This window comes from Acanthisitta chloris, unplaced genomic scaffold (assembly GCF_000695815.1).
Source record: "Acanthisitta chloris isolate BGI_N310 unplaced genomic scaffold, ASM69581v1 scaffold15005, whole genome shotgun sequence".
Classification (NCBI taxonomy): domain Eukaryota; kingdom Metazoa; phylum Chordata; class Aves; order Passeriformes; family Acanthisittidae; genus Acanthisitta; species Acanthisitta chloris.
In genome coordinates, this window is record NW_008673280.1 from 3,017 (window position 1) to 29,724 (window position 26,708).

General features: G+C 38.1%; 1 protein-coding gene across 1 annotated transcript in view; it reads right to left on the reverse strand.

Moving 5' to 3' along the window:
• Positions 1–379: 379 nt before the first annotated feature.
• Positions 380–26,708, reverse strand: part of LOC103802423 (copine-4) — a gene marked incomplete at its 3' end in the record, with an annotated part of 85,431 nt that continues 59,102 nt past the window's right edge. The window contains exons 8-10 of the mRNA XM_009074893.1: positions 24,846–24,979; positions 9,035–9,089; positions 380–431 (exon numbers count right to left, since the gene is read on the reverse strand). Coding sequence (XP_009073141.1) covers positions 380–431; positions 9,035–9,089; positions 24,846–24,979 — 241 coding nt within the window. The remainder of the gene's footprint in view (positions 432–9,034; positions 9,090–24,845; positions 24,980–26,708) is intronic.

Sequence of the window (26,708 nt, forward strand, 5' to 3'; positions counted from 1 at the left end):
ATCACAGAGGCTGAACCTGATTTTTCGTGTCCAGCCCTGCTTAGCTGCACAACCTATGATGCTGATGTAGCTGAAGGTCTTGAATGAATCTAGAAGACAGAGCTTTAGTTTTCAGAAATACTAGTGATTTTGGGAAGTGCAAGTGCTGAATGTCCACCATGGTGTACTTTCAGAGGGACCTATTTTTCAGGTAATTAATGTATGGCACTTTCTAAGGTTTCTAAAGCTAAGCTTGATGGCCTGGAGCCTGCCAGGTCTGAAAATCCTGACTGCCTTCTTTAAAAAAACAACACCTTGAATAATACTCAGGTGATACAATAAAAAATGCAAGCACATTTTGCACACAGGAAAAACATGGTAGTCTGTCTTAATGTGTTACCTGCACATTCTGGGTTGTCTTCATTGAAATTGATTGCAAAGTCATGAGAGACCTGCAGATAAAGGGAAAGCAGAGAAGAAGCCTGTAGTCAGAAAAATTATTCCAGAAGGATTGTGTTCAAACACCCTTTACATTGCTTCTGTGTTAAACCTGAGATCTTTCAAGCTTTCAGGCATTAAGTGTGAAATACAGTCCCAGCTGGAACTCCCTGCAGAAACAAAACTGGAATCAAACTTGTCAATAACAACAACAAAACTAAGAAAAAAAGTAAGACAAAGAAAATGCACCCAAGTACATGAGAAAGCACATAAATACGGTGTCAGGATTGGGCTATCAGTGCCAGTCACAGAAGAGGAATCTATTGCTGAGGCAATTTAAATGCCAGCTCTGCCTAGCTTGGCACCTCAGACTGCACAAGAGAGAAAGCAGTTTGTGGTACAGCACTGACAGCAGAAACTCAGCTCACTTGTGCACCCTGTCCTCACAGGAGTGAACAGTTCCTTATTTGAGGAATACTGGGAAAGTAATTCTCCACAGAAATCAAGGAAGTCACCTGGACCCCCTGTGAAATAATAAGGTAAAAATGTAAGGAATCTACGCTGCTTAAGAAGTTAGATTAGTCTGGGGGGAATTAAGTAATAAAATATCTGAAGACTCTTGTTTTTCCTCAAATTTAGTAAATATTCCAATCTCTCTCTCTCTTTCTCAATCTATCATAAAATACCACAGAGCTATTTTCTAAAAGAAATGACTGTGAATACAAAAAAGTCACTGATTTTCTAATAAAACAATGTGGTGTATCTTTAGTGCCCTGGGAAAATAACACAAGACTTCTGCATGCCTAAATAATGTGAGACACCGTAAGTCTCTCAATATAAATCTTTACAGATCTCTGCAGGACCTTCAAAAGTGGCAACAGTCAGAGTGAAATGGAAAGCAACCTGTTTAGTCCCTGTACAGTGGAACCTGGATTATTTGCAGAAAGAGTTTTATTTGTTGGATGTTACCGTTTTCTTTACCAGTTTAGATGCCTCAACAACACAGCATGGAAATTGGGCTATGACTAAGAGACCCATAAATCAAATACATGATCACAGAGAAGCTTCTGTGACAGTGAAGTGGTGTAAGTTGGCTAATTAATGCCAAAGAGAGTTTCTCATAGAGAAATTAATTTCCCCATCATCTATGCTGGCCTTACTCACCACGGCAATGCCTACCACCACTTATTAAGAGGTTAAATAAAGCAGTACTTCTACCAGGATGGCAAAGGATTGAAGCAAAACCTGAAAAGTCTGCAGCCACCTCAGCCTAGCCAGGAATTCAGTATACCTACACCAAGCATTGGTTGCCTCTTAAAGAGGGTTTTACTTGGGCCTTTCAGGCTATCCTACTTGGCCATGGAAGATAATGCATAAAGTCACTATTTATGTTTCCCACTGAGCAGGCACAGATATGCTGCCAGATATGCTTCAGAGGTCCTCCAGAGCCATTCTGTCTGGCTGCTCTGGACGACTCCTGGTACACTTTGCCCAGCTGTATCTGCCAGTCTCATGACCAGCTGCAGGCCAAAGGTAATTGCAGCTGTCAAGAATTGTTATGTAAGTTTCCACTCACTGATATTTTTTGTTATTGTTCAGTAGCCTTTCATTTTCCTTTAGGCTTTCTTATTTTGTATTAACTGCATCTCAAAAGCAAGAAGGGTGGAAATGAATGTTTATGTATTACAGGCTGATTCTTCCGACACTGTGCCTCTTCAGTGATTTCATTTCTTTATTCCAAATGCACTTGAAATTATACCTAAAGGAGAATCACAATTATTTTCCAAAGCTATGAATACAGTATTTTAATCTCACAAAGCATGGTTTGAATGCTTTTGTTGCCATACCTCTTTCAGGATCACATAATGCAAACAATTTATCTGGTTCAGAGGAATGGCACCCAGACTATTACTCAAGAAAAATGTAAACAGTTCAGGCCAATAAGGAAAGCCCAAGTCCAGTCAGTGTGTGCCATGAACCAAAAAATAATACTGTCTGAGCAATGGCTGCTATCCTCCTAAAGCAAGTGGCCCTCATACATTGTCATCCTGATTTCTCCCAGAACAGTGTTAAAATGTACCCTAAAGGCAGGACAGGAAACACAATGAATGTGCAGAAGCATTGGCTTGTTTTCTCTGCTCTCTGAGCAATATATCACAATTTAAACAAGATTTAAGTATAACTGGAAGGAGAGAAGTTCTTTGAGCAGCTCGGTGATGGTTCACAAACAGGAAATCATCACCCAAGGCAAAGTCAGCTGCAGATATTTTTAAAGTAGTGTTCTCTAAGTGTTCAGAACTCATTCCCCACTCTGTTAAGTAAAACTAACTGTGTTATCCCTGTGCTGTGTCCAAACCAGCAGAAACTTCAGGCACATGACATATTGAAGACCTTACTGAACTTGGGCTGCTACCTGAAAGGACTCTATGTAAAGCTCACCCATGTCAAAAGCTGGTTTGGATCAAACATTCAATGCTTTTATTTTCAAAACAGTGCAAGATAATGAGTTTCTCTCCTTGTTTGTTGTTTTGTTTTTTTAATTAAACATGCAAGGGCTTTGTGACTGAAAGGCAATCCATGCTGATGACAGAGCACCAAAACCTCATATACTAAATGGCATCTTTCTGATATTGAATGACATCCCTTAGGCACTCCCAGAATGGATAAACTAATGGGAAAAAGGAGGAAAAAGTGTGAACACATAAGATGCTGAAGACTGAGAAATCCTCAGGGGGAACAGACATATGTAACTGACCCTCTGCTCAGCCCTCCTCTTCTCTCAAACATCAATCCCTAAAATCAATCCAGAAAAGGGAAGGAGAGGGAAATTCTGGGATGCAGATGTGATGATATGTGGTCAGCCTGGTGTCACCTGGGTTGCTACACAAAACAGCACTTACTCTTTACTCGCACTTGGCTATGTATTAATCTTTTCCCTCTGCAGGACTCCAGATACATTATTTAGCAGATGCCATTATGGATGTGGGATTATTAAACCACAGCTGTCCAGGAACTTCCTGCACCAGGAACATATTTTTTCTCAGGTAATTTATTCAAGGTTTTAAACAACCGAAATAAGTTGCTCTACCATATGTCATGAATGAAATTACAATGACAGCATTTCTGAGGATATGGCAACTAAATAAACACTCTAAAATAGTTTTTCTAAGGCAGATTATGGTAATGTTGTTTTACTACTGTACAAGGCCTCCGTTGTCTGTACATATACAGTGACAAGCAGCTGTAGTTTTCCATCAATGTGATGGCACCCATGAGACTCTTGGAAGAATCATAACCATACTTCCACGTGCTTATTACCACTTTAGTAGAAAAATCACCTGACTGAACATAGCAGGTAACTTATTGCCCCCATATTGAGATGGAATAGAATTCATCCTCATAGCCTGGCCCTTTCTAAAAAGGCTTCTAATCAAGGCTGAAGTAAAAGAATTTCCTAATTAATGAGACTTCTTGAGACTTCTTTTAAAAAAGTATTCTGTTCTCAGACAGAAAACTCAAAATGCAAACAAAACACCTACTTTGGAATCTGACAAATAATAAAACCCTCCAAATTCATGAACCAAATTGCTGGAAAGTTTTTGGACCACACAAAGATGTTTTATTTAAGTTCCATTGAAATCAGTTATGCTGTTTTGGCCTTCACATTTTTGTAAACCCTTTTACTCTAACTGAACTTCACATTTTAAATAAAAACCTGCAGTTTTAATTCATTTTGAAAATGCTGAATATGGATGCCTGAATTCTGAAAATTAGTAATCCTTTTTTGCCCCTCTCCATATTGTTGAATTCAGTTGAATTAACTTTCCTGTACCAAATAGCTCCAGCTTTCCAGAAACCTCTATGGTCATGGTACTAGGACTACTTGACAAACAATCTGACAAATTCAGACACGTTTAGGAATGCTTTTTTGGTAATTTAAATAGATTGTCAAATATTCATGAACAATAGATGCATACAAGTGCAAATGCTGAGATGCACAATGTTGAACACTTATCTATGAATAAACGGAACACTATTAAGCCACTGCCAGTCTGAAAATTAAATATGGAATGCCTGCATATTTTGCAAAAGCTTAAGACACCAACAAATTTAAAGAACTATTGCTCAAAAGCTATTATTTTCAGAATGCTCATTAATCAAATAGTTTGGGAGCTGGACAGCTTGTCTCCCACTAAGACCACAGTGTAGACATTTCTGCTTGGCAAAGCTGAGCTATTTATTTTCCTGTTTTGTCCCTTAGTCCATTACACATCCTTCTGTTGGGTTTTTTTTGTCAGGTTTGCATATATTTTTGCCCTCAAGCTCCTGAAAAGTGCAGGAATCACAAAGACCATTGAAGTCCCTTACTTGTCCAACAAACCAGCAGTTTAAGCTTGTACTGTACTGTGTCTGTAATTGCAGTGAGGTTTTCTCCACCACACATTCACATTATAAGCAGTGAATGAAGCTTTCACTAAAAATGTAGAAACAACCAGGACTGTCTTAAAACAAACTGCAAGTTGTTTAGTACCTATTTAGGTTTCAGCCTGCAATTCTTCTTTAGCAAAGAGGCCTTCATTATTGGCAATACACGTCTCATGGGGCTGACACCATCTGAAGTTTCTCTTCGTTCTAATGGTAGTTTTTGTGCTGCTGTGTAGCTTGTCAGCTCCTTTGAGTTCTGCCTGCTAAGAAGTTAGTGTGTGGTTAGCTTTCTTCCCTCTTCTTCACTGTGACCTTTCGCAGAAGTGTCTGGGTCCGTATTTATATATTACCTCTTCACTTTACATCAGACTTCTCAGATACTTCTCATTGCAAAAAAACCCCAAGAAACAAACATGACAAAACAAAAAACCTAAGCCAAAAACCCTCCCACAAACAAGGAAACAAAAAGGGATGGGCTGTAGACACTACTCTGGAATAACTGGCATGTTCTGCAAGTTTTGTATGTTAGAAACTCAAGAGGGGAACATTGCTCTCAGAGGTTTACTTAGATCAAGGAGCAGGGTGATGTGTTTGTCAGGCCTTGGGGGGAAAAAGATCATATTGCCAAATATTAGATGAAAGATCTCTAGACTGATGAGGAATGTTATATATGGCATGTCTTGCTTCCTTCACTCCCACAGATTCCTTATGCCACTAAGAAACTGCTGGTTTTCTGCTAACAGCTGAAGTGTGTCATTTGGAGCTGAAATGAGGGAAAGTAAAGTCAACACAACAAAATGGTGTGCTCTTGAAATGGAAATTCTGTTGAAAACATATATAAAAACATGATTTAAAGGGATGCAACCTCAAGAGATCTATGAAGAGTCTGCAGAGATGGATACTGACATTGTTCAGGAAGGAAGGTTGTATGGAGCCTTTCATGGTTACTTAGGAACCCTTGGCAGTGGGAGTAATTTCTTCCACAGCCCTAGAAATTTGTTGTCTACTGGAAGAAATAAAAGACCAGATGCTGGAGTGCAGAGACCAACTTGCTATGAGCAGGCTAGATCACTTCATTAGTCCTGAAGGCTCAAAAGCAGACACTGTCAATTAATGAAAAGCTGACTTATCCACATGATGGGGTCAGAACTCAAAAACTCTCATAATGATTCAACCTAAATTTGAAGATACAGTAATGATACTGCTCTCCTTTAATAAAATGAAACATACGCATGACTTGTAATACCTGTGACTGAAAACATAAAAATAACATTTGAATAGCATGAGATCTGCAGTATTGCTGTGGTGTCTATGTGTTGCCATATTTTTGCAGCAGCTACAATCTATTAATATTCCAAACAATAGGAGTTCTTCCTAACAATACAATCAATACAAACAAGATACAATCAATACAAACAAGATTGTATTGTTAGGGAAGAAACTTGGGAGCACTTTTGCCTACAGTCTTTGTTACTTTTAATTATATCAGGTTTTTTTCTGTTTCCTATGCATCTTTGCTATGTTACACACTAGTCATTGTTGGCTTTGAATTAACTTTATACCAGTGTAGACTAAATTACTGAAGGATTTTCAGGTTTATTGGTCTTGACTTATAAATACATCATGATGAGGCTGTCTTCACTCTTAGAGGATGTATCTTTCAATTTAGAAGTGAAATCAAAGCCAAGCAGGGACTCTAAAATGTTGATACAGTTTATTTTAAGAAGACAGATACTTTTATGTACTGTGTAGAGTATCACAGGGAGGAACTGAACAATAGCACAGATGACACTCAATTCCTCATCCAGTTCCAGCTGGATGTGCCCATGATAGACATCAGGCTGATTATTTCTCCCCATCTGTTGCACAGAAGGGCTAGTCCCTTCCAATGTGGTTCTTATACTCTTCAAAGTTTTATTATGTTGTTAAGCTAATGTCATGTCATTTTGTCTTTGCCATTTGTCACCATTTTCCATACTGGAGATTAAAGATGTTGTTCTGGCCTTCACTTGCATCTCCATTTACTCTGGTACTTGTTTTACTCACATATATGTAATCCACAAGTAAGTAGCCCCATCTTCTGAAGCTTGCTCTTGTTTTTCCTGAACTTCTCAAAATCTGAAGGTCCTGAGTCATCCATTTTCTTGCTTTGAGATGCTAGTAACATACAGAATCTTCAGGACAGCTCATGGTATTGGGTAAGACTCTTCATTCATGCATGGACTACTAAGTTCAATGCAAGTCTCTGTCTATTTTAAGCCAAGTCTGCCAAAGCAGAAAACCAATTATTGTAGGCGATTGCAGGAATATCTGGTTACCAGGACCCATGAAGTCACTTTCTGGCAAGACATCTGCTTTTCAGGTAACACCTGAGATATGCTCTTACAGTCAGGTGAAGAGGCTGTTGCTGGGGTCTAACAAAACTGGTATGTTGCCAATATGCTCTTGTGACCTGAGGCATTAATGCCACTGGCTGATTATTTTGGCCGAGAAGAAGCAGTTTTGTGCTGTAAACGTTATTACACTTCCATCACCCGCAAGCCAGTGAAAAGGCTTCAGCTGGCACAGTAACACCTTCCTTCAAGCTGTCCTTAGATAAGGACATCTCACAACAGCTGAAAGAATTGCAAGTTTTCCCTCATGCAATGATGGCCACCTCGCAGATCATGGAACAACCAGTCCCTGGCACACCATCAGGCCAGTGCCTTTGTTTAGGACAAACAATAGTACATATGGCATTGTTAGGAAAGGGCAGTACTGGGCTGAAAGAGCTGTGATGTTGTGGCATATAGTCCAACTTAGTCAACTCAACTACTCAGTTGTGGGTAGGGAGGCCCATATTCATGGCAAAGGGATGGACACTTAAGAAGTAGCTACCGTGTTTCACTACAGGTCTGGTGGCCTTACCATGTTTATTCTCCAAAACACTCTCCCTTATACAGCAGAGATGGCTGTCAGCTGCTGCAGTTGGAACAGATATACAACACACAGATGTTCTGTGTGCATATACCACATTAAAATCTATGTCAAAATTCTGGAAGCTGCCTGGAACCCTGGAAAGCATTAACACTGGTATTACTTTTGAGGAACACAGCATGGCAAAACACCTTTTCAGGCACAGACAAGCTTAGAAAGCAATGTTGTTAAGAAATACATTAACTTACCTTAGACACCTGTTCTCAAGACATATATCAAATTTGCTGTACATCACTAGTGCTGTTCTTCTGCAAGTATCAAACCACAAGGAACACACTGGTGTATTTTTTTTCATCTGCTATTCGTGCCTTACAATGCTGAACAACACACAATCCCTCTCTGCACAGAAATTCTCACCTGGCCAGTGTTCCACTCCCTAACCCAGCCACGGCTGAAACACAACCCAGAACAGGGCACGCAGGGATACAGGATGAAGTCTGCATGATCACAAGAGTAATGCTTTACTTTTCCAGATACTATCTGAGTTGCAGAATCCCCACCAAATTTTTGGCTACTTATCTGTACAGAACTAGTCTTCTGCCCACGCAATTTCTGCATGTGCAATACAGGATTTGAACTTCTACCTGTTTCTCCTTATGCCTTTCTTTGTTGGATGCTACTTCTTTTATTTCATTGTCTTCATTCCAGACTGCATATTTATGCTCACAATTGCACCATCACTGTAGATCACTCTCATTTTGTTTTGGCTGTAACCACCACTTCTCCCCAGCATGCTCTTTTATTTCTCTTCCTGGTATTAATGATGCCCACCATGACACAGAAATTTGCCACACAGCAAAACTCTTCTTAAGTCTTTCTTTTAAGGAAGATGTCAAATCTCTTCCTCATAAAGCATGGACGCTAGGCCACTTCATTGAACCACATCTTCCAAAACCAGCTCTGTCAAACCGAGGCTTGCAAAGCTTCAAAATATGTTTCACAAGGGCTGTTCAAAAAACCAGTCCTCCTCTTACTAGATTAGCATCCACTAACAAAGCTTTGCCAATGCCATGAAATATTTTTGGTGTAAAACATCTATTTTAAGTCTAGCCTTGATTTCTGGTTTCAGTGAGGTATCACTGGGTAAGAAAGCCAAACGAACGAAAACAAGCAGTAGGAGCAGCTCTCCCTTTCCCCTGCTCTGGACTGAACCATTTCTCCCTAATTTTGTGTTTCATAAACCAGTCAAACAAGAGAATGTCATCTATGTACCTACTTTGTATTCTGGAGGTATCCTTGCTCCAAATCCAAAGGCTGGGAACATTTTGTCACTGGAAAAGAATAAAAAAAAAAGAGTTCCTACAGAGAAATGCGTATTGTTACAATCAACATTTATTCCTCTGTAAGCATTCATCAGAAATGCAAAACAGCACAACAGTACAGAAGTGGCTTTTAAGTCAAGAGTGTTACATGGCAGACTGGAAGGGTATCGGATTGGAAAAAGAAGAGTGTGTGCTGAACAGATGGGATTGATGATACAGGAGATTTTCCAGATGAACCCCTGATATTTTTGGGAATTTAAAATCATTGGGGAATATCAAGGGATCAAAATATCTTGCACTTCCTCCACAAATGCAATAACAGGTCTGTATTACCTACTCCCTTTGCATTACCTGGCTGCAAGAAGAGACTGTGTTGCCTTAACAGCTTGTCACAACATCTATTTCATACATTTATACACGTGTTCCCCTGGTTCAGAAAATGGGTCTAGTGAAGATATGACTCTGTGATTAAACGTGCTTGTAACTTTGAGCTATTACAGTTGTCCAGTTGCAAGAGACTTCCTGAAATATCCGAAGGGACTATTTCATGCTTCCAAACCTGCAGGTTCTGTAAAGCTTTCCATCTGCGTCTTTTAGTAGTTCAACTAGAACAAGGTTATTTTAATTAGGCATAGATTGACTGATAATCTAGCAAAGTGCTATGGCATAGTTAGTTTGCTTTCAGACACTACAGTGAGGTTATTTTACCCCAGTTAGATCTGCAGAGACAAAAATTCCTGATTCAGAGAACCTGGAAACTTCAAGGCTGTTAATACCTTTTCAGAAATGCAATAATGTCTCACACAGCCCACGTGCTGTCAAGCTGCCTCTTCCCAGATGGCAAAGTGGAAAACAACAAGCTGCAAGATATGTCTCGTCCCTGAGTCAGCAAAGCACTTGATCACACACTAGAGGTTAACAATTTACCCAAACATATGCTTAACTCTAGACACATCCTGAAGTCCCACTGAAGTCACTGAACTGTACTCTAGAGAATCAATGTACTCCAGTGAATCAAACCCCTTGGAGGTTTATCTTACTCTGCTTACAGGATTTCAGAGCTTTTGGAAAAGTTGAGTTCCCACTACCATATATTGGCACTTTCAAAAAATCCCAAATCAGTCCAGCAGCTTCCATTTTTTTTGTGTAGTCCAAGACATGGTCATTTCAAGTATCAACTGAATAATTTAGTTTCCAGACATACTCAAGAAAGATAATAACACCCATTAAAGCTGCTAGGCTATTCTGTCTGGTGTGGGCTGTGAAAGGCACCATGTATTTCTGATAAAAAGCTAAAGAAAAAAAGGAAGGGTTTAAAAGAAAGCAGAAACAAGTGTGTGAGTCTTCCCACTGAAGTTAGAGGACCCATGAGATACAGAAATATTCACCATCTTGTTGGGAAGCAGTGATGACTGTCGTCTGATGGTTTAGCTCTTACAGTTGCTGTTCTGTGATGAAATGTAGTTGCTGCATAAATCTTGGGAGCATAGTTCTGTGCACCATATGTTACACTGTGTGACAATGGATCTTGGAAAGGAAAACTAACATCATTTGCATGGTAATGAAACATTTTTTTCCAAGAGATGTCAGAAAAGAAGTAGCTGCTGACATTTGATGCTAACCACCTGCTGATAGCCTTCTCTTTGATTAAACACTCCTGGAAATGGGGAAGCCCTTATAAATAGATGCAGAGAATTCAGGCTCACACTTACAGGGCAAGAAATAAAAAGCCATTAGAAAATAATCTGAGGGGAGAAAAAACTCCTTGGTTTACATCAATGATTAAGCATGCTTGTATTAGAAAATCAAACCCTGTGGAGCTGCAGTTAATTGATTCAGGGCAAGAGCAAACAAAGACTAAAAAGGAATTTTACTTGGGTAAAACATGAGTTTCTCAGTTCAAGAAAGCAATCCAAAAAGCTTATGTTGTCAGCAATTACACAACTTGGGAGATGCCTAAACCCATACAGTGCCTTCATTTCTACTGCAATGTTTCTTGAGTGTAAACAAGTGTAGGCACTCTCAAATCTGCAGCTCCATCTTCTGCTTTGCAGCAATTAAGAGACAGCAGTAAGTTATACCTCCAGCAGCCTCCCACATTCCCAGTCACATAGTGGCACAGCCCCCACTGTTATCCTGCACTGAGAATACCTTACCTCCACAGTCAGGACACTTGCCTTTATGTTTCAATCTCCCATATCTCCTTTTTGAGCAAGTGTTAGTTACAAGCATTGCCTTATGAAAGAGTAAAGTGTGATCAAGTACACCCTCAAGCTGGGTTCCACATTGCTGCTTTCTAGAGGGAAGTGCATGAACTATAGAGTGGAGGGGTACCCTGCGATCTACTTCTGTGCTTAGTACTTTCCATTGCCTCAGAATAGATCCACACTGCCCTTAGGGAGCTCCTCACTGTCCAGAATTTAGGCAACATGCCTCTGGTAACCTGATTGAAGCTGTTGAGACCAAAGAATTTATTCTCATGTGCTCCCAGAGCTTGATCTTTAATGCAAGAGGGGGACCTTTTGACACTCATGGCATCCCTTGCATATAAAAGACCATGTTATTCCCTGATCACACCTCAAAATTTGTGGCTGACAGCTTTCAGTATAAAAGCAAAACTTTAGTTTATGCAATACTTTTTCTTCTATCACACAAACCAGGATGTTCAGCTAATATAAAGGTCTCACTCTTTAGTAAGTAAGCAGTTTAATAGCGTAGTGATATTTTATGAAATAACCCTCTCTAGTTTTCACATTTACCTCTCATTTTGTTGTATGAAAAAAAAAAAAAGCCCAGCAGCTGAGCCTACTGCCCTCATTTTGCTTGTCCTGCACTACTGAGACACAGCAGGGAAAAAGTGACCCAGAGTCGAGTACTCTCTTGCTTCCAGGAAAATTTCTTACAGCACAGAGGCATGAGAGAGCTCCTCTGACATACCCAGCGCTATCATGGCAGTGTGAAGCAGAAAGCAGAGCAGCTTCCCAGCTTCTGGAAGCTATGTCAAGGGTTAGGCTAATGAGGGACTGAAACTATAGTCAGAAAATGAAAAGAAGGTTTCCTCCTGCCTCAGGGGTGAATTGCAGGTATCAGAGGCTCCAGTCCTGTTTCTTAACCTGGCATTTCAGTAGGAAATGCTCTAATGACTTTTCTTCCTTTGTAATTTAAACACACTCAAAAGAAGAAAAGAGAGAAACAGTTTTCTTTTCCTTTGTGTTGCTTGCTGAGCCATTTGGGTTTCATTTATAGCAGGAAATAGGCCTGGGACCCTGGCTGAAGAACTGGGACATGGCCATAGACACAGTCTGTTAGCCCCAGAGACTTCTCAGAGACAGTACTGAGCCCAGTTGTGTTTGAAGGCTACTCTGAAATGCAGTTTGGGCATCACCGGTTTGTGCTGGGAGGAAGAAAGCTGAGATAGAGGGACATGTGCAGTGTCATGTCTTTGGCCTCAAGCCACACAGGGGTCTTTGATTTGTTTTGCTTGGAGCTAGCTAGAGAGTCCTTGGCACATGCAAGGAAACTGCTTGTACTGTCCTGCTGGAGGCAGATCACTAAAGTGACAGGAGAGAAGCACAGAAATGGAAAACTAAGCTGGTCCTATAAAAGCTGGAATTTAAAACAGCAAGTAAAAAAAGAGGATTGTGACTTGGCAGAGTCTTTACAAAATGACTCTATCATATCTACTTAACATTTTTGGTTTGTTTTGCATAGGTTCCCTTGAAAATTAAAAGTTGCCATCATTTTCAAAAAGCTGAAGTACTTGACATGAAGATCAAAAGAGCAAAACCATTTGCTCTGGCTTTCATACCTGGTTATATAAGGGCTATGAGCACTCATGTGAGCATAGATATATATGGCTTCTGGTACTTTTTCCAGTCAAACAGGCATATATTACTGAAAGATAACTGAGACTGAGCAGATCTATGCCATACCCTAAAGGAAAAATCAGGGAGAACGTTCTGGTTCAGTGTTCATATTGATAAATGTGAATTAATGCACACAGAAATGAAATGTCAGGACTCCAAGACTGCAGTCTTCTGAACAGAAATACAATCAGTTAGAAAAAGTCCCTCAGTAACCTCAACTATAACATAATACATAGCAGAAATAATTCTTGAAAATATCCCATATTATCCTGTTGGGACATTGCTCAGTTTTAGTCACCCATCCTTCAAGCTATCTAGTGGAAACAGAGGAATACCAATGACAAATCAATACACTAATAGGGGCAGAGAGAAGAGAGATTTCAGTGAGCTGAACTGCACAGACAGGAAAAGAGATGAATAGAGGATATACTAAGGCTTTGTAAATTGGTAGAAGTGATACAGATAATGATACTATTTTCTGTTTCACTAGGAAGCCTAGTGTTACTGGAAGGTTAAAAATATGTTTATAATAAAGATAAGGAAACAAAATAAAGACCATTTCAAAATCTTGTCTCATTAACCACTGGTGCCCCCTGACACGTAGGATCATTGAAAACTGGAATTCAGCTTTATTCTGAGAAGGATTTTCTATTCCCAGTAACAAGAGGGAGAATTCACATAAAACTCATCCACTGGGTGAAATTAATTAGTCAGACATTAGAGACATTTTGCAACTTCCTCAGAAGGTGCTGACATAGACGATGCTGGAGACAAAGCTCTATATTCATTAGTGTGGCAATACCTGCAGTCAGAAAGAAAAACAAGGGCTGCCAGGACTACGTTCTTTGAAAATTAGTTCCTTTTAAAAATCGAAACTGGGAATCTAAGTTTTTAATCACATGGAGTAAATGTAGGGGGAAAAAAGGTCTAAGCCATTCTATATGCCATTAATTCATTCTGAAAGATGAGCTTCTACTAGCCACTTACACAGGCTGTTTGGGACTCATTTTACTGGTGCTCATAAAAAGCCTTTGGTATACAGTTATAGTTGTGCTTACCTTTCTGCTCCTGAAATCAATGCAGCAATTTGTGTGGATGCTACTGTACTGACCTTGGAGACCATCAGCATGAAAACCTGCTCACTTTATCACAGAACAATGCAGTAGAACTAGCATTACTAATGGTGCAGTGAATGGGAGGAAAAGAAAAAAATCAAGGAGCGGGGAGAAACAAACAGTAAGGATCCATTTTTAGTTTCAAATGTCTGAGACTCTTGAATTTACAGCTCTTTGAAATTCTTGTAAGGAAAATCACCAACTAGAATCCCTGGATATTAAGCTGTCACTTGTAATTTTGGTTTTGGGTCAGATCAGAATTACCAGGAAGATATATTTAAAGTGCGATGCTGGGTGCAGCAAAATCAACTATTATGTCTTTCATTTTCAATTCCAATCTTAAAAGAATAAACTGTGGATCTACACTGCTCTACATACTTTCCCCGTGATTAAATTAATATAATTTTCCTCTGTTAGAAAGAAATTTCAAATTGACAAAATAAAAGGGATGTGTGTGTTACACATGTAATTGAAAAAAGTGTGAATGTGAGGAGGGGGAAGGGAATGGGGGAGGGGAAGTGGAAGAGAGGGACAACAGAGAGGAAAGAGGAAAGGGAAAGAAAAAGGAGAAAACAGCAAATGGCACAAACAAAATAGAGTCATCTCTAAACTCAATTAAAATTGTAATCTTTCATGTTCAGGGAGAGAACTGGAAGAATACAAACTGAATTGAGTGTTTCTTTTCTAAAGCATATGAATGAATCATGTTCCTGAGTATATTATTTAATACTTATCTGAGAAGGGCTTGATGCCAGTAAATTCTGAATCATAACAGTTTACAGGGATTAACAGCAGTTCCAAAAGAAAATACAGAAATAATTTGAAATATTTAAACATTTTCAGTTCCTGCTTTGCAAGAGAGCTAAGCAAATAACAGACATGATTTATATGATGTCAGTGGGGTTGTAACTAGATGATCTTTAAAGTCCCTTCCAACCCAAACCATTCTATGATTCTTTGATCAAACAGGGCTAATTAAAATAATTTCAGTGGAAGGGACCAGAGTTCATCTACTTCTAATTTTACAGTTTTGCACAGCCACTTCTGCTCTTCCAGAATGGGCCGGGGCTAGTGCCAGGCTGTAGTCCAACTCTCAGCCTGCCCCAGTCAGAGTCAGAAAGACCACAAGAGTTTGGCAGCAGCAGTGTTTTCATCCCTGAATCTGTATTCTTCCCCGGGGGATTGCTATGCTGTCACCACATATTCACTGTGTGGTTATGTCTGGTTTGATACAATCACATCTCTGGTTTTGGCCAGGTTACTGCATGTTTAATCACACTCACTCGGTACCTAACATGGCTTGGCATTCAGTCCATAATGCACAGTGATTTTCAATGGAGCAGCAAGAATGAGCTGATTATCATGCATCTTGGTCACAAAAGAGAGCCAGGAGCATGAAAATCAATGGTAAATCACTGCAACAGCTAAACTGTTTGGTCTGTCACAAACAGAGATACTACATAATCATGTGCAAAATCCTGACATGAAAATTCACTTGCTATCTTTAATTACAGCTCTCAGGCACCTTAGGGGAGCTGAAATCTGCTGAATACTGAGAAATAGATACTGCCATGTAATTGGGTTTCAAAAAATATGAGGGAATGCCTGTCTCACCTGTGAGGGAAATAGTTAATGAAATGAGGGAATAAAAATTCCCTGAAGCTAAGCACCCAAAGGCATCAACTCATGAAATAATAATGAAGCCAAATCCAGGTACAATGAATTTAAACTTCCCCTTGTTAGCATGAAAATAATTGCAAAAGAATCTCTGTAGGGTAAAAATATCAAGTGAACTCAGAAATTCCTAGACTGGGGAAAAGTAAATACCCACAGAAAAAAAAAAGTCATCAGAGCTTGAGGGAGGAGTAGGTTAAGGAAAATGAAATGGCAGTGAGATCTATCATTTGCTAGAAGGATAGTCTAATAAAATGACATACTCAGGAAGGTGAGACAAAATGTGAAGTTTCCCTGCAAGATGACAAATAAAGTGCAATGATCTGATCTATGCCTACATGAATGACCCAGTTCAGTAAAGTGTATCTTGTAAAAGAAATTAGAATTCATAACGGAATAAGGGAAGGGAATGCTGCAGGAGGCCACAGCAAGTTATATTTAACTTCTCAAACCAGGTAGTTTTCAGACAGTCTTCTGTATTTTAAGGGCTTGTACATGTGTCCCTGTACCTTCCAAAACCTTAGTTCTATAGTGAATTGGCATATCTGTGGGATCTTATATGGAAAATTGTACCATCACTGAAAAGGTGATTCTCACACAAACTGTAAACTCAGATGTTTAAAACCTGACATGTCTTGAAGACAGCACTGCAAGCAGCAGGATGAATTCCATCGTGTAAGGTACAGATTGTGAAGAACCCCACACTGAACAGTGGTGGAACCCTGCCCTCTTGAAACATGAGTATGACTTTCAGGGGGTACTGCACTAAGCAACCACAAGAACCTAAGTTTTGCTCTGTGTGCCCATAATTTTGTTCATTACATTGATGAGGATCAGTCAGAGATCTTAGCTCATTAGTGGCCTTTGAAGAAGCTGCTAGACAAGTGTGTTTTACAGCAGCAGTTTATTTGTTAACATCTGATCTCAGTGTGAATGTCAGTTTCAAGGAGCTACTTGAGGATTTAGAGTTAAGGAGGCTATTTGCCTAGATAAAAAAACCTCTGCAACAATTTTCTATCAGAAAATATCTATTTAGAAGGAGTGTGCCGGGAAGAGGAGAATACAGGACTGCATTGGCATATGTATACAAAGAGTTGCTGGAATAGCAATTTCTCGTAAAATGCTCTCAAGATACAAATGAGCTTCCTAGGATGAACATGATAAAAATGTTATAGAGATTATACTGTGACCAAATGAGCTGTTGATGTTATAATACCAAAACCAGAATGACATTAAATCAAAGTGAAGAACACTACCAAAACAAGCTAGAGCAATACCGTAAGCGAAGTGTACTGATAACTAAACATTCAGCTAAGCATCACTGAATATGCAGGAGGAAATGGGCCACTATCCTCTGTTCATCTGCTAATTTGGAATCTCTGATCAAGGTTAATTTAACAATAATTTGGAGGGGATAATAAGATAGTAAATGGAACATAACTCACAAGAATTGCCTAGCTTTAAATGAGAGCGCAATTGGACCCACAAACATCATGTTAAGGTCAACTCAGGCAAAAGGTGTTCACTTTCTGTAAAGGAGAAAACTTCCATGAGAGGGTTTAGAAAATTGTGCCCATTTACCCCACAGATGTGTTTCCAAATGTGAATAATTTGCTTCTCAGCTACATGCTAATGTAATGGAGTGGGTGACTAGAATAGTTAGATCCTCAACAATGCAAGGAGGAAACACACAAAATTGTGGAAACAGTTGCATTGACTAAAGATGTATTAATCAGTATCATCTGGCATCAGTGAAAATGGCAAGAGTAATTGCTTCTTTTTTTAATGCATATTTACTCACTAGTACTTATTTATTTACACAGATGTCTAGTCTCTTGTAGGTGGAAAGAAATTTTTGCTGGGTTTTATACTTCATATCATTTTCTTCAGAAAGGAATTTTGACAGATAAATCCCAACAGTACCAGTCTGCACAGTTCTAAAAAAGTATCAAGTACTGCACAGACCAATGCTCTTCCTCAGAGAAGATTTCAATATGAATTAAGAAATAGTAAAGATTGCATAGAGAAGTCATGTAGAAGGTTCAGATGTTGATATATCTGCCAGCTGACAGAATGCAGCAGAGGTCTCTGAAAAGCATTTGGAGGAAACTTCAGCTAAGCAGTTTCTTAGCAAAAGAAAGTTGGAAGGGACTACTTGTGACTGAGGCACTGGCACAGGAACTGAGTTCCTGGAAGAGGCAGCATAAAGAAGACACAAAGATGAAAACTTGGTAACAGAAAAGGCAGAGCTGTAAGAATTGACAGCACTTGCCCTGATAAAGGGACTACTGATAAATACATGTATATATGTACGCACACATATGGGTATGTACATACATATGCAAAAGCAACTGTTATGACATTATCTTCCCAACACAGTTGTCGTATGAGACTGACTCTCCTGTACTGATTCTTGGGATAAAAATTAGTGACTGTATAAACCCCTGTATGGCAGCAGTCTGTAAACACAGGTTCTGCAAAGGCAAATAATGAACATGTGTTTGCATATGTTATGCAATTGTGCCAGTCTAGGTTCTCAACCATTAAATCCAAGGATTCTTAATCCAGTTTGATGGCTAAACGTATTAGCAATTCCTTTTCATCAGTGCAGTTCTAGTCCTGGGTTATCCAAACACTTCAGAATATGTTTATCCACATGTAAGCTTATTGATAAACATAAGCTACAAGCTTTTCTGTATAGGTTACTGTTTTTCTCCTTTGTACGTCTATGCAAATTTGGTCCTATTAAAGCACTAAATAAAAAGATACATGTCTTTTCCCTTAAGGTTTTTAAACTTATTTAGATATGCTAATCAGCTTTTTTTTTGCTTAACAGCCTCCAGAAAGGTTGTTTCTGTAATTAAAGTGTTGAAGAGAGATGCTTAATAATTAAGCATATATTTATTTATTGATCTGCATGAATAGATAAAATTTTAACATCTATAGATCTACATATGGATTTAATGAAATATTTAATGTCTCATACAGTGCCAGTTATTCTAGCATCATTCTTTTGCCCCAGTTTTAATGAACTACTATTATGCTACTATCTCAATCAAGGCAAGTTTCTGCTTTTCTCCTTGTGTCTGGCAAAATTAACCCAAGGGATTTAATTCAGATCCTTCCACAGCCGAGTAATCTTTTAAGTCTTCATCTACAAACCTAGATGTAGCTTCAGGATGAAATGACCTATTGAGTAATTCTTGGGTATGAGGCTCTGATGACTAAAGCAGACTGCAAGGTGTGTACTCGGATCTCTTTCCATTTAAAGCCTCAGTTGAAACAGCAGCATTTAAGAATGTACTGATATTTGTATTTGGGACCAATTGCACTGATTTATATATGACTTCCATAACATGTACTGAATTACAAATACCTCATCCTTTTTCTCCCTGCTAACTGCCCTGTGCTGGTACCTCAGAAAATGTGTTTCTGGGACAGCTGAACCTTTCATCATACTTTCACCACTTAGATCTACACTGGAAGGGATGTGCTGGAGTGGGATCCCTGGTCCTTTTTTTTTTTTTTCCTTTCCTTTTTCCCTTCTAAATTTTCAAGTGTGCTTTACTGCATGAGGGAAGGAAGGTCCTTTATACAGTTCTCAATCATAGCGAAGGTACTTGCTCAGGCCTAAAATATGAAATCATAAAGAGCAATTTTTGCATCTACTCAGCAACAGCTGCAATTCATTGTTTGCAGAAGCTAATGTTATGTCTCAGACTGACTTCAGGACTTTCATATCTTTTGTGGAATGTGTCTGTTTTGAAATTTTCACTCTTAAGTAGTTTATAGGGCTCTATACATAATAATTTCTGTCCTTTGCAGGAATAATATACTCTTTGCTCATTAGTGGCCTTTGAAGAAGTTGCTAGACAAGTGTGTTTTACAGCAGCAGTTTATTTGTTAACATCTGATCTCAGTGTGAATGTCAGTTTCAAGGAGCTACTTGAGGATTTAGAGTTAAGGAGGCTAGGCTATTAGATAAAAAAAAATAGCATTTGTGTCAGGAAATGGAACTTATCTTCCATGTGTTTCAAGGGCTCTTGAAACTGAAGAAAAATCTGCAGTATCTTTAAGAGTGAATAAACAAATATAGAGATTTAAAATCATTAAGGACTAACTTTTTGAATAGATTCTGAATGCAAATAAAATGAAGACCAATTTTATGGCATAATTTTACAAAACTATGTAATAGCATTTGTGTCAGGAAATGGAACTTATCTTCCATGTGTTTCAAGGGCTCTTGAAACTGAAGAAAAATCTGCAGTATCTTTAAGAGTGAATAAACAAATATAGAGATTTAAAATCATTAAGGACTAACTTTTTGAATAGATTCTGAATGCAAATAAAATGAAGACCAATTTTATGGCATAATTTTACAAAACTATGTGGTCAAACACATGGAATAATGAGTTGAGTGCTTAGATCAGAATGAAGATGGCCCATCAAGAATGGAAAAGAATAATAATGAAGATGGCCCATCAAGAATGGAAAGTTCAAAAAATATCCAATGCTTGAAAGTGTTTGATAAAATACATCTAACCTTTGGCTTTCTCAAGGTGTGAGTATTGATTTGACCACGCAAAAGCTCATTCTCACACGTGTTTGTGAGTGCTTTTTCTTTATTCAATATGAGTATTGATTTGACCACACAAAAGCTCATTCTCACACGTTTGTGAGTGCTTTTTCTTTATTCAATGACAAACTCTGAATGTACGCACAAACATTAAACTATGCATTAAAAAAATCATAAAAATCATCCAGGTAAATGGAAGGCACTGAGTATTTGGGTGTGGGTTGAATAATTAACAATAAAGTTCAAATTCAGCAAAACTCTTAACTGTATCTTAGTGTCATCTATATTTTGCATAATACCTCTGTATTTGCTTGAGTCAGACTGGATTGAATAAGCTCTAGTGTCTTGCTGGATCAGAACAGAAGTTTTAATGCAAAGATAAATATTTAATGCAATATAATGAGATTCTTAACAAGCACAAGTGAAAGGAAAGCTACTAACTGCAGAAATCAGATTTCAAAGTGAGGAGCAGATTTGCAAGCTCTGCCATGGGCTTCACCAACAATATCATCATTAAAACCTGTAATAATGTACGATCATTTAGGAAGCATTTCAGCCTTTAGCACTGTGTACATGTAAAACATTCATCTTTACAAACAAGCTATTTACAGTCCCATTCCAGCCCTTTTTCTTTTGACATAGACAGCAATCACTGCAGAATGAAAGATGAGCTACACTCATGGTTAGTTGCTTGTATTCCAGCACTGGCAAAACAAATCATTAAGATCAAAGGACCAGCCATTTTAATAAACTGTGTGCACTGTTGTTATTGTGACTTATGGCTTTGCTCTGCAGAGAGGGAAGGTATAAAGCAGCACAAAAGAGAAATCAATTTCTTTTTCTTTAAAGAATGGTTCAGTGTTAACCATAAATATTATACATATATAAGTATATATAATGGCTACATATTATATGTATGCCTGTTTATTAATACACACATGGGTAGAACTCCAGTTGTATATACAATGAGGTAGGTCAGGTCCTGACTTGCAGTAAGGACATGGCCAGACCTTATGCTGGGACACAGAGGAAAGGAAATATTCCCTGATTCCTCAGTTTAGCTGTAGGCTTCTCTGATTTACAAAATGATGGTGCTGTTCGGTGCTGAGCAGGGGGAAGTTTTATGGTACAAATGAGAGTGTTTGGGGAAGAGCTGCCATGGAGAACAGGACACATTCAAAATTATTATTATATAACTTAGAGAGTTTCATGGATTTTATAAGATTCTGGTCACAGGTCTTTTATGATACAGAAGTAGATCCTTTTACACTTCAGTGTCCAGTGATTTTTCATAATTTTCACCTTTTTCTCTATGCTAGAAAAAGGTGGAGTAGACTTGTACAATTTCAAGGTAAAATTATACCAGTGATGTATTTTTTAATCTAAAAGAAAGCTTCTGAAAATGTTTAAAAAGAAGTATGTATTTCTCACTTATTACTTCATGAGGTCATCTTTAAACATTCATGAGTAATTTATCTTAAAATAAATTCTTCTCCTTGGAGCTGTCTGCTTACTTTACCAAATATTTTCAATAATATGTTTTTAATGTGTTTTCCCATTTCCAGTATTTCTAACTATATTTTAGAACCTAAGTCCTTAAAATAATGAGTGTTTCTCCTTCCTTTATGATCCATTGCTGCTGCTTAGCCACTGATTATATCACCTACACACTTTATCTTCCCTCTTATGTAAAACGTTGTTATAGCCTGAAACAATTCCACCACATAGATAAAGTATTAAGTATTTTGTGCAGGTGAATAGCTCTTCCATTTCCCACACCATTATCAGATTGGCCTATTCCAACAGGACTGCAGCATTTCTACAATCAGGATAATAATCAGCGTCTATTTCTCATTCTCTGAATGTTGCTGATGAAAGAATGAATCTTATTCTCTCATGCTTAACTGTGCAAAATGGTGCTACTCATTTAACTGTTTCAGGAATCTCTGAACCATAAGGATAAAGGGGCTTCTGGATGAGCAGGCTTTATTCCACTGTATCAAGAGATGTGAGGCAGCACTTTATTTGGAGCATTAATTACTTACAGATCCATTATGTTATGCTGAGATGTACAGAAACGTAGATTATGAGAAGAGTTGGCTTGATCAATAGAACTAACCAGAGTATATAGAAGAAAATTTTGCATTTTGAGTGTAGTCTCTCTATGTATTACTTGCCAATCCAGTTTATCCCAAAATACAAATAAATTTGAATGTTTCTAATGAAAGAAATATTTAAATTAATAACCACGGGCCCTTTCTTTTCTTTTTCAAATTTATAAAAGCAGTCTGTTGCTAGATGAGTGGCAAAAGTACTTAGCATTCTAACTGTTCATTGCAAACAGCAGATTTTACCTTATTCAACTATTCTTTCATTTGATGCAAATACATTAATCCTGAGACCCAGTAAAACTCACTTCATTTCCCTTTGTTTGGAATGAAATTAGCCAGTTCCACCTATTTGAGGTAACTGATGGGTACAAACTATAAAATTCCAGGTAAGAGCACTGCCATCTGTGTGGTCTCATGTTTTAATCTTACCAAAGACATGCCTCTAAGCAAATGATGACACTCTGACTCTAAACAGCCCTTAGGTTCAGTGAATCCCCCTCTTTTCACCTCTGGCTGATCTTAATCTGGAAGCAGAAATCCCCCTCCATCATTTGAAGCACAACTGGACTCGCTGGAGCAATTATAGGTCTGTGCCACATTTCAGAATTTTACTGAATTTGTATCTTGTTTTTTTTTAAATTGCATATACAGAAGATTTGCTTTGTAGGTTGTATTTGCCCATACATCTCAAGGCTGCAACTCAACTCAATAAAGTCCTATATAGAATCTGTAGATCATTTTGTGTGAAGGTTTGCTCCTCCTAATTTCTTTCCTTTTTCGTAAGAAAAATTTTAAGTTCTGATTTCCAATTTGCTGGATTCAAAACATACAAATATAAAGAAAAGGTCCTCGCTTGACATTTCAAACAGAAAGCACTGACCATGTTCAATCAACTTGTCCATGGGAATGTATTTATAGTGTCATCATTTTAGAACATGTACAGGTCAAACACATGCCAGAAAGGTGTCATTTCCCTGGGAAAAGAAATTCTGGCTTTTGTTCAACCCTAGTCTGTAGCTCACACAACCTTACTTGCAATGATTAGCATCAGTAGACATTTTTTGCGGCACAATAGAACTGAACGATGCTGATGATTTCATTTAAAAAATGACTGGCTCTTATTTTCTTTTGGTACTGATTGAAATATACTATAGTGAGAGAAAAATCCTGATTTGGGGTTAATATTTCCATACAGGAAATGCCACTTAACGATTTCATTTTCTTAAAGAATACACCTTTGGTGATAAAATCAAGAATTCTGTGTGCATAAACCAGTCCTTTTTATTCCTTTCCCTATTTTGAAGTATATTAATCCTCTGAATTACTGCTAGTAATTATTAAATTACAGGATAGTCACTGGGGAATTATCAGTTCACTTACAATAAAACATTAATTTTCTCAGAGTCATTGACTAAGTTTGATCATCAATTTCTTACGGAAATTGTATCAGGGCAGCATTTTCCTCATTCTTCTTTGAGAAGACATTTCATTACCATGCAAATGGAAATGCCTCTGAGCAGGCTGATTGGTATATGTGACATGTAACATGCAAACCACAGTCTGAAGTCACTCCACAATTTATGATTCAAATTTGACTGGAAATACCATTGTTTCCTCGAGATCTAGTATCTGCATATGGCAAAGTGATGGGTGGATATCTATTACATGTGCAAAGACTAGGAGGAACAACTGTGTAAGATACTGTGCCTCACCACCAGGGAAAGAACATTTCAAGGAAATGCACTTGGTAATTAGATTAATAATGGGCAATTAATTTGATAGAAGCAGGAAGCAACAGAAGTACATAATGTAATCAAACATATTTGGCCCAATTACTTTCAATTATTTATTTAAAGGTGTGTGGTATACACACATTATCACTATCTTTTAATGTTTATTTTAAAAGAGAGTGAAATATTCAACAGGCCAGGAAAGCACTGAAAAAAGACCATGTGTTTACTACTAAGAATAGACACAGTTCAGTAAGCAGTTTAGGCAACTACAAATTCAGTGCCAAACACAACTTCTCAGGAAAACTCTTCTGAAGAACAGGACACAAACACATCCCCAAGAATATTAGAAAAGACACTACCAGCACCTGTGAAACAGGCTTCAAGTTGTTAAACTCAAACACATGAAAAATCCACTCAAACGTATAATTCTAGCACATGAATACAAACCTGAAACTTAACACACATATCAGGCAAACAGCCAAGAAATTTGCCTTTCTTTATCACGAAGCTAAATCCAGATCCACCGTGACTCTCAAAAACAGGTTAAGGAAGACTAATCTTTCTGATGTGCAGTCATTCTTCCTAAGTGCCTAAACATGGAGCTTCTGCAGCCAGCCACAGGCATTCATTGATTTCACACTGTGAAAACAATTTCTAAAGACAACTCTGTAATCAAATGTGGTTATTTACCTGTCATAGTCTTGGCAAATCTCCCCAACAGCTACCAATGCTTTCAAGTACTCATTGGGTTGATAGGGGTGGATGTAGTGCAGTGAGCAGCTGTTCCTAGGATCACCATTTGATGCCGTGAAATCTATAGCTACCTGGAAAAGGAGAAAAGTCAATGTGTTGCAGAGCTCTTCTGAGCATCAGTTTTTGACCCACATCAACCTTTAGTAGAAACAGTTTGCCATAGAGATTGTAGCCTTAAAGCAAAGGTCATTTTACAGTGTACTTAATCAAATTGGAATTAGGATAGTACTAATAAATATAAATAAAAGCAAATGACAGATTATAAAATAAGAGATAATAAAATGAAAATGGCATAATTAGGCAAAAATTACCTACATTGCTATTCTGTGGGGAAAATTATGTTCTAATACAAATGAATCAAATTAACTATCTCTAGGTTCTCATACTTAATGAAATTATTCCAGCTCAGGTGCTGTTCAGGACATAAAGCTTTGCAGCAAAAATGTCCCTAGAGAGTTAAGAGTCCCACTAAAACTGTAAATTAAAACTCCAATTAGTGACATTTCTTGCCTATTTTAAACCTTACTGTTGTTGTGGTAGCAGATATTGCCTGTCTGGTACTTTTTGTCTTCAGAACATCTAAGCATTAAATAATTAACCGTCCCAATTTCACAGTTGATAGCAAGCCTAAATGTGAGATGCAGGATAAACATAAAGCTTGAATCCTGCACAGGTTTTTTGCCAAAAAAGCTTAGAGAAGATTGTGGGAAGCAGTCAGTGCAAAAGCAAATATTAATGCATCCTCTTAAATTAGTTTCTCCCTTTTAAAATGCTCTTTATACGTCTCACTGAAGATATACTTTGGCAGGCATATTCCTGTGGTATTACTGTTATGGATCAGAAAGTCCTCTTCTGAATTCGTGATGCTGCTTTATAGGAATTCTTAAAAGGAGCAATAAGAATCCCAAAGTGGCTCATGGAGGGAACAAAGCCAGTTAAAAAGCTAAAAATTTCCTTGTGATTTTGTCCATTGACCTCTTCCTTAAAAAAATCATTATACCTGAATATTCAATAGACAAATGCAGAGAGTTCAGCTTTCAGTTTTGCAGTGTAGCTGACAGGTAAGGGTCTTGCTGGAGACTGCAAAAAGAACTCTGAAGACTCAGCTTGCCTTTGCAAATGTGCAAGTTCCCCTTAGCAGGGGAAGACTATTTCATGTAGCTCTAAAAGGAAAATGAAACATGACATTTTCATGCTCCCTTGAATAAAATGACACAGTCCTCTTGCAACTTATTTTTTATTGCTAAAAACTCAAAGGAAAATACCGTACTAGATCAACCCAACTTGACTTTTCCCCACTGTTTCTGATTTTCCACCTCCACTCTTAGCAGAATGAAAATATTTTTCACTGGGCTTGGAAATCCCCTCTTTGCCTTGATCAGCTGTTAACTCCCAGCTCCTCACCACATTTCAGTCAGGAGAGACAAGATTTTTGGCTTGCAAATAAAGCAATCTTTCACCCCTGCTCCCCTACTCACTTTTTGTGCACTGAAGCAGTGAGTCTGTTTCCCACATAGATCTTTTTCTGAAAGTGATATCTTGCTTTAACTTGAATAAATCGATGGGAAACCTCTCATGTACTCACTTGCATGCATGTATGTAATTGAGGAAGAAGGAAACGCTCGTGGTTTGTGAAACCTAAGGTAAATTCACAGATGCTTTTATGGACTAGTTTAGTTTTGAGATATTTATTTGTAAAAAACTCTTAGTCCAGGTACACATATTTTCTTTAAAATATGTATGTTTTCTCTGATATTAATTCAACCTTAATACTGCGTAGAGAAGGTGCAAAAATCTCAA